This window comes from Stegostoma tigrinum, chromosome 24 (assembly GCF_030684315.1).
Source record: "Stegostoma tigrinum isolate sSteTig4 chromosome 24, sSteTig4.hap1, whole genome shotgun sequence".
Taxonomy (NCBI): Eukaryota; Metazoa; Chordata; class Chondrichthyes; order Orectolobiformes; family Stegostomatidae; genus Stegostoma; species Stegostoma tigrinum.
Window position 1 is genome coordinate 2,843,536 of NC_081377.1, and position 16,513 is coordinate 2,860,048.

The 16,513-nt window shown below is 45.1% G+C and overlaps 1 protein-coding gene across 3 annotated transcripts in view; it reads right to left on the reverse strand.

Annotated features, from left to right (window-relative positions):
• The window catches only part of col16a1 (collagen, type XVI, alpha 1), a 321,764-nt gene that overhangs the window by 93,453 nt on the left and 211,798 nt on the right, over positions 1–16,513 (reverse strand). For all 3 annotated transcript variants that reach the window (XM_059654248.1, XM_048557999.2, XM_048557998.2), the window contains 7 exons: positions 11,503–11,610; positions 10,947–11,069; positions 8,585–8,638; positions 8,443–8,484; positions 5,494–5,529; positions 2,403–2,456; positions 1,504–1,572 (listed from right to left, as the gene is read on the reverse strand). In XM_059654248.1, the coding sequence (XP_059510231.1) occupies positions 1,504–1,572; positions 2,403–2,456; positions 5,494–5,529; positions 8,443–8,484; positions 8,585–8,638; positions 10,947–11,069; positions 11,503–11,610 (486 nt within the window). The remainder of the gene's footprint in view (positions 1–1,503; positions 1,573–2,402; positions 2,457–5,493; positions 5,530–8,442; positions 8,485–8,584; positions 8,639–10,946; positions 11,070–11,502; positions 11,611–16,513) is intronic.

Below are 16,513 nucleotides of genomic sequence, written 5' to 3' on the forward strand. Positions count from 1 at the left end.
CACTGTGCCTGTCAAATGCAACCTCCTCACTATTCTAATCCCATTTTTGAGCACTTGGCCTATAGCCTTGCATACTTCTGCTTTCAGAGCTCTGCTCCTTCCTCAGGCGTGGTACGCAAGAGGAGATATATCAATCCAAATTGTCAGTATACCTCCTCTTCCACACTACACCTGAGGAAGGAGCAGAGCTACAGAAGCTAGTGTTTTCAAACAAACCTGTTGGACTATAACCTGGTGGCATGTGGTTTCTGACCTTGTCCACCCCAGTACACCACTGGCACCTCCATATCTTGTATATTTTGGCATCATAAACGCACAGCCAAATATTTCTTAAATGTTGTGACAGCTTCTGCCTCTACCACCCTTACGGGCAGTGAGTTCCAGATTCCCATCATGCTCTGGGTGAAAAAAACTTTCCTCACATCTCCTCCAAAACTTCTGTCCCTTACCTTCAATTGATGCCCCCCCGCCCCCGTCATTCATCCCTCTATCAAGGGGAAAAGTTTCTACCCTATCTATGCCCCTCTTAATTTTATACATCACAATCATGGCCCCTCTCAATCTCCTCTGCTCGAAGGAAAACAATCCCAGTCTCTCTTGGTAACTAAAACTCTCCAGCCCAGGCAATATCCTGGTAAATCTCAAGTGTTATCGCATCTCTCCTATAATGTGGATTCCAGAACTATACACAATAGTCTAGCTGCATCTGAGTCAGTGTTTTATACAGTTCTAACATAACTCTCCTGGCTGTCAAACTCTATGCCTCAATTAATAAAGGCAAGTATACCATGTGAGATTACAAGATGTAGAGCTGGATGAAGACAACAGGCCAACAGCATCAGAGGAGCAGGAAGGCTCATGTTTCGGGCCTAGACTCTTCTTCAGAAATCTGTATACCATGTACTTTCTTAGTCACTTTAACCACCTGTCCTGATACTGTAGGGGACTGGTGGACACGCACATCAAGGTCCCCCGATCCTCGGTGCTTTCCAGGGTCCTACCGTTCATCATGCATTCCCTTTCCTTGTCTTTTCTGCCCTACGTCTTACATTTACCCGGATTGAATTCCATTTGCTGCTGGTCAGCTCATCTGACCAGCCCGTCTATATCCTTCTGTAGTCTAAGGCTGCCCCTGGTGTCATCACATCCTTCTTAGAATGTGGGGCCTGTAAGTGGTACGTCTACTGTAGCCTCACGGGCGTAACCTCTCTGCTCTTGTACTCCAGACCTTGGCCAATAATTAGCTTCTCGATCAGCCTAACGACTCATCCAGTAATCTCTAGGGATCTGTGGATGTCGGGCTGGATTTTCCAGAGTTAGATGTTTATTTGTTCAGGCAATTTTCCCACTAAATTTCACCGTACTACTAAAGGCTGCCTTGTGGACAGAACATTGTCTACTTTTAATCGTGGAGCTGTTGTGACATGGACTAGTCAGGCAGGTAAATAGCTGATGATGCTGAGAAAAGGGGTATTCGGAGTTGGTGAAGTTAACGACACTTACCCGTGTCCCAGGTAGCCCCACACCAGGGGCTCCTGGGTGACCTGGGATCCCATGTTCTCCAGCTTGTCCCTACAAGATAAAGGTTTTGATTTTTAAAGAATTGCTCACGTTTTCCTATTGTTTTTCTTCCAAAGTAACATTGCTTTCTGGGTTTTGGGTAATTCGCCTCCAAAACCCATGTGGACACTTCCAATGGTGATACCTCAGAGCTGTGAGTTTAATTGTTCATGAAGAATCATTGCTGGGAGCTTGAGCGAGTGACCCAGCTGTGTTGGCTGCTTCCCTTTAGTGGTTACCTGTGTGTCTTGTAGACTACACAGAGGTCTGTTAAAGTTCAGCCACGCTAGTACCAGACTGGAGTCACACGCTGGCCAGACCAAGTAAGACCCGCTACAAAACGAGATGGGTCCTAACAATTCAACAGCATCATGGATAGTATACAGATGCCAGCCTCTTATTCCCAGATTCTTAAAATTGGATGCAAATTCTCAAAACTGCCATCTCAGGATTTCATTTCTTGCTGTGTGGGTCACTGGTCCAGTATCTCAGGGTCACTCTCCCTGGTCTCTGAGGCCCTCACTTGCCTTTCAGAAATTGGGGGGGGGTGGAGATTGACAGACTCGGTCCTCTGTGGGTTTACAAAGTGGGGCTGTCCCACCCTGATCCCCTGCTGGGCAGTGCCGTTGGTACCTCACCCTGGTCTAGCTACTAAAACCATTCCATTGCTGCTGTCTGTATTAGTCTCCTCGAACATGAGGTAATGCACCAGGAGGGAGTATCTGCTCTAACCAGTGGGGCTGCAGTGACATGGTGAAGAACATTAAGGCAATGTTAAAAGTGATGAAACATGAGGCTGACAGGGAGGAATGGAAACAGGACAGCAAGTGGGAAACACTCACCTTGTTACCCTTTGGGCCAACGGCTCCTGGTAATCCTGGAATCCCTGCTGCACCCTGCAGGGAAACACAACCATCAGGTAGGAACATGGCAATGGGCATGAGCAAGCTGGAGAGCAGTCTTCCAAAGGCCCTACTGCTGATGGGACTCACAGTAAGGCAGGCAGATTGTGGGTGGTACAGATATCAAACCTGGCACCCCCTGCACACACTGGCACTGCTTCACTGCCAGCCCATCAATTGTCTTTGTCCAAACCCAAGCACTGAAGACAGGATTACTGAGACATAGTTAAATTGGTTTGTGGGCAGACATTTATACGAACATACAAAAGAATTGGAGCAGGAATAGGCGATTCAACCTCTCAAGTCTGTCCTACTATCCAATATGGTGGAATCTCGCTCAGTGTCTGATCATCAAAACTCCAATATGGCTCTTCTTCAGAACTCTACTGAAGGGTCATTGGACACGCAACATTAACTCTGATTTCTCTTCTTTGATGCTGCCAGAGTTTCTCCAGCAATTTCTGTTTATGGCACAGAACCATTTAGTCAGATATATCCTGCCATCCCCATCAAACACTCCCTGGACAGGTTCAACAGACGGGAAGATATACAGTAAAGCTTCTTCTACTCTTTTGGACCTCTCTCAATTCTTCTAAACTGAATGGTAAGCTCTGCCTACGCTTTTAAAATAAAAGCTAAGCTCTTTCTACATTGCCCCCATCAAACACTCCCACGACAGAGACAGCCGGGGGTCAGATACACAGTAAGGCTCACACTACTATTTCAAACTGAAATTAAACTAAAAGTAAAGTTCTTTCTCCATTGACTTGATTAAACACTCCCAGGACAGGCACAGCACAGACTTAGATACAAAATAAAGCTCCTTCTACGCTCACCCATCAAACATTCCCACAACAGGAAGAGCATGTGGTTCAATACAGAGTAAACCTCCCAGTCCCCATTAATCATTCCTAGGAGGGTACAGGTAGACTGGAACTATCCGAACAGTAAGTGTGTTTTTCAGTTGTGAGTTCATGCTGGTTGCCAATCATTGAGCCTTGCCAGCTCCAGCAACTGAAGATTTCTCTCCAGGACCTTTGCTGTGGATTGTAAAATCCAGGAGGGACTGCACTGAGGTATTATAAAGAACTCAGTGTTTCTTTCCATGTTCTGTGAATGTTAGCAATATTTTTTATCATTATTAGACATAAAAATGTACTTGGATAAAATGCTTTGATTGGGCTTAGTAATTTGGATACAGAATGCCATGGTATGGAAGCTTTCGTAGTGATATGCCACAATGAGGTTGTAAGTGAGGGTCAAGTCCTAGTGAAGCAACTTGTGCCAGTATCAACGTAAACACTTCCAGCTCTGGGCAAGAAGCCAAAACTTTCCAAAGCCCAGCATCACCACCTGCTGGCTGTGCTTTGATATTATAACCTTGCATTTCTGTACTTTTCTTGGCAATAAAGAGCAGGCAGGAAGACTGGAGCAGGCAGAGGCTATGGAATCTCTTCTGAAACTTTTTAGTCATTCATAAGATCACAGTCAATGTGCAACCCAGATCTACCTTTCTCCTTTATTTTCCTTATTATCTTTGCTTCACAAAAACAATTATCAGTTTCAACTGGACTTTGTGGAAGTGAGTTTGAATCATATTGCTCCTTGTTAACAGTAGTTTTCCCAAAAAAGATTTGGGGCTAATTTTTTTGACTGTACTGTTTAATCCAAGCCACCACATGCAGTGAAGTAGTGTTTTTCCTCCATCTATCCTAACATCTTGAACACATTGATTAAATCACCACATAAATTTTGAAATTCCAGGGAGCACAATTTGGTTTTGAAAGCCCTCCGTCTAACTGAACCTTTAGACCATGTGTATAGCTCTGGTACGTCTGCTCCACTGGCCACCCAAAGGTCAGGATGGGAGGTGACATGCTCAGAAATTCCACTGAAACCCCCAGTAACTCGAACTGTTGTCTAACCAGAGCTCTACGTATTTATTTTTAAAATTTTAAAACTTGCATATTAGCAAGGCCAGCATCCAAAGATGTCTGATGAACTCAAACAGGATCTTCAGACTTTACAGCATAATAGGACATTTTGTTGTCAAGGGGGATCTCTGTTCGCATGTTGTTTGTTCAAGCCACAGCATTTTGTTTCACCTTCTCCCTTTTCCTGGTCATTTCATCATTGTTGGGTCTCAAAATGCTGGGATCCCTCACACAGACTGTGTCTGGCTTTTGTTGGGTCTGGGGTAATGGCCTCACAGTGGTTCATCTCAATGTTGAACATCTTCAAGTTGGGCTTTCAGCACATCCTTGAAGCATTTCTTCTGTCCTTCTCTGGTGTGTTGCACATGTACAGAGAGGTATAAGAAAGGTTTACCGATCTGTTGTTACTTGCCATGTGACCAACATATCACAAGCTGCATCGTTCTCCTGGGGATCTGCTTAGTGCTCCAGGTGGGAACAGGGGTTGGGAGTCTTGAACATTGTTCTGGGAACATGTAACCCTTCAATATTTTGCTGTGTTAAACACAAGTGTTAAGTGAAGATCTGCTTATTTTTCCCAGTGGGTTCAAATAAAGATTGAGAGTCACAGCTGGGGACTGTGTGGACCATTCAGGTTTATGAGTTTCATGCCTGTTAAACCAATAGTTTAAATTAAAACGGGGGGCTGTCTGGAACAGGTCAGTAGTCCTGTGGTTTAAAAGGTCAAACATGAACTAGATTGAAAGGATTCAGCATCTGTGAAACATCTATTCAATGAATGCAAATGGATTATCATGATGGTCCTGCATGATATCATTCAGCTGGTTCTTAGTGATGTTTATATCCTTCTGATTTTGAAACTTGCTTCAATTAGATCACTTTGAGAGTTTTCTAAAACTACACCTTCATGAATAATATACATTCTATATAAGTCTGAGCCCTCGAAGCAGAGTAAGTGTCGAAGTTTTTCTGGCACAGATGAGATAGTCTTTGAATAGAGAATAAGATAAGGATCACAATTCACTCTCCCCGGTCTACGAGCATCAGCCTATACTCCAACTATCGATGCTGAGGAAACATTCCAAGGGTTTACTCACCGGATTTCCTGGCTTTCCTATCACGCCATCCTTTCCCTAAAAATAAACAAGGTCAAACTTAATTATATTCGGAAGGTATTTTTCCTGAACCAGTGTGTTCATCTCTATCCAAAACTTGCACAATTCATGAAATCTAACTGAATGTGACCCCTGACTGATAGAGAGAGAGAGGCTAGAAAGAAGAAAAGAGAGAGAGAGGTGGAATGGAGAATGAAAGTTAACGTAGCGTGGAATGAGATGAGAGAGAAACACAGAGCAGAATCCTTCCAGGTCTTGCAGAGAGAGATTGGAAGGTGTGACAAGACAGAATGCTGTCACTAGTCAATGTGGTTCACCATTGATCTAACCAGGGGATAGTTAATGATTTGTTGCCGGGGTTTGTTGATGGTAGACAGGCTGCATGCTGTGTTAGAGCATGACATATGATCAGAGAGTGACGGCAAGCAACAGACCAGAGGCTCATCCTCACCATCACATCAGCATGGAGTTGGCTGGATGAGAGGTCCACAGCTACAGCCACAATTGATGAGTGGTTCCTCTTCTTGCTCCTAAACCGTTAACTCCAATGATCAACCCATTTCTCACCTACAAGGTGCAATTGTCTAAAAGCATATAGATGCTGATGTCACCCAACTCTACCCCACCATTCGAGATAATGGGCACTGCAGATGCTGGAGAATCCGCGATAACAAGGTATACAGCTGAATGAACACAGCAGGCCAAGCAGCATCTTAGGAACACAAAAGCTGACGTGTTGGGCCTAGACCCTTCATCAGAAAAGGGAGATGGGGAGACAGTTCTGAAATAAATAGGGAGAGAGGGGGAGGCAGATTGAAGATGGATAGAGGAGAAGATAGGTGGAGAGGAGACAGACAAGTTAAAGAGGTGGGGATGGAGTCTGTAGAGGTGAGTGTAGGTGGGGTGGTAAGGAGGGGATAGATCAGTCCGGGGAGGATGGACAGGTCAAGGGGGCGGGATGAGGTTTGTAGGTGGGAAATGGATGTGTGGCTTGAGGTGGGAGGAGGGGATAGGTGAGAGGAAGAACAGGTTAGGGAGGTGGGGATGAGCTGGGCTGGTTTTGGGATGCAGTGGGGGGGGGGGAGATTTTGAAGTTTGTGAAATCCACATTGATACCATTGGGTTGCAGGGTTCCCAAGCGGAACATGAGTTGCTGTTCCTGCAACCTTCTGGTGGCATTGCAGGAAGCCCAGGATGGACACGTCGTCTGAGGAACGGGAGGTGGGGGGTGGTGTTGGGGGGGGGGCGTTGAAATGGTTCGCGATTGGAAGTTGCAGTTGTTTATTGCGAACCCCGGACTGATCTATCCCCTGCCTACCTCCCCACCTACACTCACCTCTCCAGGCTCCATCCTCGCCCCTTTAACTTGTCTGTCTCCTCTCTACCTATCTTCTCCTCTATCCATCTTCGGTCCACCCTCCCCTCTCTCCCTATTTATTTCAGAACCCTCTCCCCCTTCCCATTTCTGATGAAGGGTCTAGGCCTGAAACGTCAGCTCTTGTGCTCCTAAGACGCTGCTTGGCCTGCTGTGTTCATCCAGCTGTACACTCTACCCCAAATTCAACTCTCGATTTCTAAACTCTGCCTCGATTATTTCCCGAAGGAGAGTCGGACTGGACTCAAAACGTTAACTTTGTTTCTCCCTTCGTAGATGCTGCCAAATCTGCTGAGTTTCTCCTGCATTCTCTTTGATTGATTTGGGTTCCCAGAATCCTCAGTGCTTTATCCCCCTCAGTTATTGCACAGCTTCCTAGCATCAAGTATAGGATGAGTAGAAATATCTTCAATCTGAATACTGGGAAGCTGCAGGCATTGCTTATAGTCCCTGCAACAAACTCCACTATTGACAGTACCCTTGTGCTCAGCATCAGGCATTGGCTCAAAATGGGAAAATGGTGATATTTAAAAATTCTCATTGCTGTTTTCAAATCCCTCCACAGCCTCGCTGGTAATCTATCACCCAACCTTTACCACTTGACCCTTGACTTCAGTTGCCAAGGAAGTCTGTCCCTAACCCTTACCTACCTCACTTTCATAGAAACATTGAAAATAGGAGCAGGAATAAGCCATTCAGTTCTTTGAGCCTGCCTTGCCATTCAACAGGATTGTAGCTGATCATCCAACCCTATACCCTGTTCCCATTTTCTCCCAATACCCTTCGATCCTTGCAATTCTCGGGACTACACCAAACCTTTTATCAACCAGTACCAACGGGGCAAAGAGAGTGCCAGCTGATAGAGACGTCCACACCATCGATATAAAAACACACACACACTAAAATAATGCATACACATCACCATTACAGCGTAAATAATAATGTAAGGCAAAGTTGCATAAAACCTAGCAGCAGCGAGCTTTCTCACTTGCACCTTCAACTGCCTACTCTGACATCACAGAGACTGCAATATTGCAGTAAACGTCTGGTATTTCAACTGGACAATTTTTGCCAGTTCATCAAGAGTGCTGGTTTATAAGGTGCCAGTTAAAATGGAGTTTGCTGTTCATCCAATTTCTTCTTGAAAACATTCAGTGTTCTGGCCTCAGTCACTATCTGTGACAGTGATTCAGTGCTCTCTGGATGAAGAAACATCTCACCATCTCAGTCCTAAATGGTCCACCCCATATCCTTAAGACTGTCGTCCTGGTTCTAGATTCCCCAGTCACGGGGAACATCCTTCCTGTGTTTACCCTGTCCAGTCCTGTTAGAATTTTATAGGCTTCTATGAGATTCCCCCTTATTCTTCTAAACTCTAGTGAATATCGTCCTCACCTCTCCTTTAAGATGCTTCTTAAAACGGGTTTGATTCAACCTTTGCTCACCTGGTCCAAAATCATCCTATTCACTGTCACACTTTGTTTGTAAATACTTCTGTGACGTGCCCAATGACATTTCATGAGATTGGTGGCTGCACCATATAAATGTATACTCACCGGCACTCCGGGCAGTCCTCTCCCTGGGGTGCCTGCCTGTCCCTGTTGAACATCAGGGAACCAAACATTAGCACATTAATCACATAAAGCTGCAACAAGCAAACAACAGTATTAAGCTGGAGTGAAGAGATCTCACACTTACCTTTTCACCCTTCATTCCAGGAGATCCCGTTAATCCCTGCAGTCCTGGTTCTCCCTGAGTAAACCCAGTATTAGCAAGTTATTAAAATGTCAGGTTTTTTGACACATACACGCACTTGTTTACTCTTAATGCTCTTATTTTCCTGAAGACACCAATGTTTGTTGTGACATTACCAATGGATCTGAAGTCCTCTCCCATTCCCTCCCCTACCCATATCTGTATCGCACCCATTGCTTCTTCACCAGGTGTAAGGCAGAGACAATTACATACTTACAGCTGCACACAAGTCAGGAGTGTGATGGAATACTCCCCACTTGCCTGGATGGGTGCAGCCCCAACAACACTCAAGAAGCTTAACACCATCCAGGACAAAGCAGCTTGATTGGCACTACATCCGCAAACGTCCACTCCCTCCACCAACGACGCTCAATAGCAGCAGTGGGTACTATCTACAGGACATGCTGCAGAAATTCTTTAGCTATCTCTGCATCACAAACCAGCTATCCAAGTTCATGGCCACTTCTATGTAGAAGGGCAAAGGACATGGGAACACCGCCACCTACAAGTTCCAATCCAAACCAATCACCACTCTGACTTGGGAATTTATCACCGTTTCTTCACTGTTGCAACAGACAGTTTGACTGCAGCGGTTCAAGAAGGCAACCCACCAACAGTTTCTCGAGGGCAGATAATAAATGCTGGTCTAGCCAGCAGGAATGAATTAAAAAGACGCTCACAGAATCACACAGAATTGGTGTGAACGTCAGGAGTCGGCTTGTCTGAATTTGGCCAGCTCATTCCATGGTAATTTCATTAGCCATCAGCCTCATTTTTTCAGGTCAAGACAGTACCACTTGAATCAGTGGGCACTGCTGGGATTACAGTGAGTCATTGTTGAAAGTAAGTTCTAATGGAGCTTGGAACAAAGATGCCACATGGCCCCAGCAAGAAGGGCAGGAGGGCTGAGGAAGCTAAACTGGAACGAATAGCTGGGGAGTGGGGAGATCTTGAGAGAGATATTTGATGGGTACAAATTGCTCTTCAAGTAGGTACTAGCCCTTGACTATCCACCAGCCCAACCAATGAGACCTGCTGGGCTGCACAGATGGCATGGACCTCTCTCACCAGAGGTGAAATCACCATGCTGAAGAAAGCCCGAATGTGGGTATTAACTAGTAGAATTATAGTGGAGGTAAGCCAGTTGGCATGTGAGGTACAGTGAACAATTTTACAAGCCCCATTCTGCCTGGTAACTCAGCCCAGGAAGGAATGTGTGATAACCATAAAATCAGGACAACCACACACTACCTTACAACTGTCCTCATGCACCTCAAGTTACTGAAGTCAGAATAGAGAAACTCTGAGACAATCCCACAAACTCAGCAAAGGTAAAGTCACCATAGTTTTACCAGGCCATAGCGCTGCTCTCTCATTAGACAGAGATGATCGATGGTGGTTTAATCTGAGGCATCTTAGGCAAGGGAAAGTAGAGAAGGAGAGTGCTCCTTGGTAATCTTAGCCAGTGCAGGAACTGAAACCATGCTGTTGGCATCTCTCGGTATCACAAGTGAGCCATCCAGCCAACTGAGCTAACTCACCACACAATACTGGCTCAGGCTGAAGTCTCCCCAGATCATTTGGGCACTTCATGTGGGACAAACAGCAGAAGCTTGGAGATTTTGAAGCAAAGTTATTGACTGTTTTCTCCTGGTGTGTTACTTTGCTCCTGAGGTCGGGTGAGTTTGCAGTGAGCTGCCCAGCACTGTGTCACTGAGACTCTGTGCCTGCTCCTGGATGATTCTGTGTTGCTATGGCGCTGTTTCCATTCCCAGGAAAACCGCAGCTCAGCTCCTGGGCATCATCTTGGCAAGTGATGGCATTAATGATCTTCATATTGGCATCACTGTTCCTTTAGCGAATAATCATTAAATTAATTTTACTTACTCCTTGGCTTTCTGGATTTGCTTCACCCCACTCACAGATCAGTTTGTGGCCCTTTGAATTCTCATAAAAGGGCAGGCTTTGCAGACCACTTGGTGTCACCCTTTGGCAGCAGTGAGATAGGCGAGTGATCCAGCTGGACTGTGAATGGGCTACTATCTCATTTGACTGAAAAATGCGGAGGGTCATCAGCCTTGTCCTGGTGTCACGTAGGTAGAAACACATCAGGTACAAGAAACTATGGGACAAAGGAAATCAGATCCAAGCCTGAGAAGTAAGAGCAGATGCTGAGGGAGAAATGGAGACTGTATATTTCAAGACACACAGCACAGTGTTGTGCTAAACACTAAGCTCTATAGGACCTAGCCAGTGGCATAGCCTCTGTACACTTCAGGGGCTTGTATTAGTGACTTGGCCTCACATGTATTCCAGGTTCTCCTGTCCCCGGTGGTCCAGGGTCTCCTGGAGGGCCTGGTTTCCCCGGAAGTCCGATTACATCTTTGAAGTCGTCTGGAATGGTAGGGCAAACGTCACACTGATCCCCCTGCACAAGAGAATAAGGCATTAGTCTAGACAATATTCATCACATTAAACCTGGCAAAATCATAACTTTCAATGGACAGGCTTGGGCAGATCACCAGATTGACAGAAACAGGATGAATAATGAACCTGATGAATTATTGAAGGATTTTGATCAGACCACCCAACAATATTTGATGTTCAAGGGAACGTAATTCACATTGTGAAACCAGCAAGTGTAATTTAATTTTTATAGCCCCTGTATTATTCAGATGAATCTGCTCTGGACTTTCTCCAGGTGAATATGTACTTTCTGAGGGGCGATGCCTAGGATCAGACAGTTTCTCCGGATAAGGTCTAAAACAGATCCTTGCCTGCCGTGCCCCCCCACCCCCCCCCCCATTCCTTTGTGCTGTGGCTCAGCTCAGGTAAGGGACGATGATAATTTGCTGACTCACCTTTTGCCCTTTCAGCCCATGACGGCCCAGTGCCCCTGGGATCCCAGGAATACCCGGAATTCCTTTCTCCCCCGGCTCTCCTCTGTCACCCTTTGGTCCTCGATCACCCTAAATGAGCAGGATTACATTGGTCAACATACAAATACAAATAAAATATGTACAGATTATACATTCAAGAAAGATGGACTGTTTATTTAGATTCTAAAGGCATCAAATAGTAGGAAGAGAAAGCAGGAAGAGGGCATCGAGGTAGAGGATTAGCAATGATCACATATTAAATGTGGGCTCAAAGGACTGAAACGGCCTACTCTGGCTCTTTATTTCCATGTTTACACAGCCATTGAATTGGAATTTAACTCCTAAGTCCTCTCTGCGTTGGTCACACTGTCAACAACAGCCATTTACGTTTTTGTTATTCCTGGGAGCCTAGAGAAAAGCTCTGAGACATAACTAATATAAAAAGGCACACGTGTCTAGGATAGGAAAGTTAATCTCCTCTCCGGCCAGTTAGGTATTTTTCCAGGGTGAGGTTGGAGCTGGACAGCAAGATGCTATGGTTTGGGTGGGGAAGTTACTGGCCATCTTGTTAATTTAATCACACAAGCCTGGCACACATAGGCATTTTTTTTTTGCGATCAGGATATTGCTGGATAGCCAGTATTTATTGCTCGTCTCTGATTGCCAAGAGGGTAATTACTGTGAGTCTGGAGTTGTATGTAGGCCAGAATATGTAAGAATTGCAGTTTCCCTCCCTAAAGGACATTAGTGAACCAGCTGGGTATTTTCCCAATAATCGACAATAGATTCATGGTCGTAATTAGATTCTTAACTCCAGATATTTTATTGAATTCAAATTCCACCATCTGCCATGGCAGGATTTGAACCCAGGTCCCCAGAACATTATCTGGGTGTCTGGATGGCCACTAGGCCATTGCCTTCCCCTGGGGAAGCTCGATCTCTTCCAGAATTCCCAAATCATTGGGTAATCCGGGGTTCCACTGCTGGAAGGTGGTGAAGATACAGATCTGTACGTGCTTATTCCAAATATCAGGCTAAATGTGACTCGCTGGTTCCAACTCATGTTGTATTATTGACAGTGTAACCGATTATAACAGGATAGTTATAATAAAGGGTTACAACGTGAAAGAGCTGAGCGATTTGTCTGGGGTCCCAGGACAGTCAAATCCTAAACACAAAGAAATTTACACACCACACAAGGTTTGGACCATCTTCAATTTGAGGAGGGGAATCACCTCTCCTTACCATCATAACCACCAGCAATATATCCCGTGGTTCCATTGACCACAAACTGAAGTGGATCAGCAACATTGTGCAGTATCAACTAGACAGGTCAGAAACTGGGAAGTCTCATCTCCAGACTTCCCAAACCCGCTCCACTATCTGCAATGCAAAAACACGGGAATGTGATGGGATATGCTCCATTTAGGAATAGGGCAACTCCAAAAACATTGAAAAGGTAAAGAAATGACAGTTACAACATGATTCTCAAATTGGCTGAACGATAGGAAACAGAGTCGTGGTCACTGGATATTTTCCAGGCTGAAGGTTTGGGGTTGAGGTCCCTAGGGGTTGGCATTGGGACCTTTTACATTATACATAATAATGGTCTGGATCTTGTTGTGCAGGAGACAATCTCCAAGTTTGCAGATGACACTAAACTTGGAAGAATTGCAACCAGTGAGGAACTCCAAAAGGACATCACAAAATTTGCTGGAGTGGGCAGATAGGTGGCAGATGAATTTCAGTGAAGTGAAATGGGAGGTGATGTACTTTGGCATGAAGAACATTGAAAGACAATATAGAGGGTAATTCCAAAGGGGGTTCAGGAGGAGAAGGGCCTGGGCCATTTTGTGCACAGATCATTGAAGGTGACAGGACAGATGGAGAGAGCAGTTAATCAGATATACAGTGTACTCAGCTTTATCAGTGGAGGCAGAGGGTAATAGAGCAAAGAGGTGATGGTGAACTTGTACAAGACACTTGTTAGACATCAACTGGAGTAGTGTGTCTGGTTGTGGGTGCCACATTATAGGAAAGATGTGAATACACTGGAGGGAGCACAGAAGCAATTTAATGGAAACGTTCTGGAATAAGAAGCTTCAGTTATGAGGATAGATTGAAGAGGTTGAGACTGCTGTCCTTGGAAAGAAGTCTGAGAGGAGATTTAATAGCAGCTTTCAAAATTATGAATGCGCTGGATACAGTAGATCGACTAAAGCCATTCCCTTGTGTACAAGAAACAAGAACAAGGGGGCACGGCATTAAGTGATGTGTAAATGAAGCACGATTGACGTGAGAAAAAGTGAGAAGGCAGTTTCAACTGCGGCATTTAAGAAGCATTGGATAATTATTCGGATAGACATGGTGTTCAGAGATTTGGGGAAAAGGCAGGAGATTTGCACTGGGTGTGAGAAGCGATGCAGGCATGATGGGCTGAAAGGCTTCCTTCTGCAGTACAATAATCCTGTGGTTCTGATTCAACAAGTTCAATACGATCCAGGACAAAGCAGTCTGCTTTAAACATACACTCTCTCCACCACCACTCCTGGAGCTTCATCTCCAACAAATGCTGCCGTTCTTAAATAGCAGCTCACAACTTCCCTCTCGTGGCCAACTAGAGATGGGCATTGAAGGCTGGCCCAGCTAGCAAAGCCCACTTCCCATGAATAATTAAGAAAAGGGCTATAAATCTGAAGTAGGAGGAGAGTTATATAGACTAAGTTTGTACTTTCTGGAATCTGAAACTGAAGGAATGATCCAATTGAAGCATTTCAGTGATGCATTTAAAATGATTATCAGAATAGATCGGGGCACTGGAGTATCGGACACTAAACGAATAACCCGGGCCCTAGGTTAACATTCTGGAGACAAATCCCATTGTGGCAACTTGTGGGATTTGAATTTATTTAACAAATCTTCACTAATAGTGACCCTGAAACAACTGTCGATAGGTGGAAAATCCCACCTGGTTCCTTCAGGGAAGGAAACCTGCCATCCCTGCCTGGCATGGCCTACATATGACTCCATGTCCATAATAACATAGCTGACTCTTAACTACCCTCGGAGCAATTAATGATAGTCAATAAATGCTGGCCTAGCCTTCTGAAATAACCTAGCAAGGCAGCCAATTGCCTCGAACCACTACAACACCTTAAAAAAACTACACAAAACCAGACTGAGTGTATGGAATTGGTGCAAGGACAGCAAACCCAACCCCATGGGCCATCAGCAGTAACAGAATTATATTTGAGCACAATCTGTAACCTCATGGCCCAACATATCCCTCACTCAACCATTCCCAGCAAGCCAGGAGATCAACCTTGGTTCAATGAAGAGTGCTGGAGGAGCACCAGGCATACCTGAAGATGAGGAATCAATCTGGTGAAGCCACCAGACAGGACTACTTGCACGCCAGCAGTGAAAGCAGCAAGTGACAAACAGAGCTTTGCGATCCCACAACCAATAGGTCAGACCTAAGCTCTGCAGTCCTGCCACATCTAGTCATGAATGGTGGTGGACAATTAAGCAACTCACTGGAGGAGGAGGATCCACAAATATCCCCATCCTCAATGATGGATGAGCCCAGCACATCAGTGCAACAGATAAGGCTGAAGCATTCGCAGCAATCTTCAGTCAGAAGTGCCAAGTGGATGATCCATCCCAGCCACCTCCAGTCATTCACAGCATCACAGATACCAGTCTTCAGCCAATTCGATTCACTCCACGTGATATCAAGAAAATATTATGAGCACTGGATACTGCAAAGACGACAGGTCATGACAACATTCCAGAAATAGGACTGAAGACTTGTGCTCCAGAACATGTTGTGCCCCTAGCCAAGAAGTTCTAGTACAGTTACAACATTGGTATCTACTCGACCATGTGCAAAGTTTTATGTCCTGCACACAAAAACAGGGCAAATCTATCCCACTGATTAACATCTCAGTCTACTCTCAATTATCAGTGAAGTGATGGAAGGTGTCATTCACAGTGCTAACATCTGCTTAGCAGGTGATCACCTGCTCAGTGGCAGCCCCCGGTTTTATTTCGGCCAAGGCCACTCAGCTGCTCACCTCATTAAAGTTTTGCTTTGTGCATGGAAATCAGAGCTGAATTCCCGAAGTGAGGCAGGAGTGACAGCCCTTGACATTCGACTGAGTGTGACATCAAGGAGCTCCAGGAAAACTGGAAACAATGGGAAATGGGGGAAAACTCTCTGCTGGTTGGAATTATACCTTGAACAGACGAATGTGGTTTTGGTTGTTGGAGATCAGTCACCTCAGTTCCGGGACATCTCTGTTCCTCAGGGACGACGTTTTTAATCAACCCGTCCAGACTTGTTACCACACACCTCCAGAGCTGATGAAAGTTGAAGTCACGGACTTCCATTTCCTTTGTAACTGACCTCCCAAACTGCTCCATAGTTCCTAGCACTTTAATATCTGACAGTATTTTATGAGGAGGTGACAAAGGCGATTGATGAGGGTACAGCAGAGGATGTTGTCTACGTGGATTTTAGTTAGGCTTTCAACAAGGTCCCTCATGGTAGGCTCATCCAGAAGGATAAGATGACCCGTCCACTTGGATTCAGAATTGGTTTGCCCATAGAAGGCAGAGGGAAGTGGTGGCAGGGTGTTTGTTAATCCATTTTTGGACATGTGGTGGGTGTTTGTTGATGATTACACAATGCTCAGAATAATTTGTGACTCCTCAGGAACTGACACAATCTGTGTCCACATACAGCGGGACCTGGATAACATTCAAGCTTGTGCACTAAGTGGCAAGTAACATTTGTGCAGCACAAATGCTAAGCAATGACTGTCTCCAGCAAGACAGAATCTAACCTTAGCTTCTTCAGATTCAATGACCATCATTGAATCCCTCACTATCCACATCCCGGGTGAGGGTTGGAGGGTGTTACGCCTTGTTGACCAGAAACTGACTCACTACATAAACACAGTGGCTATATGATCAAGTCACTCCATTGTGA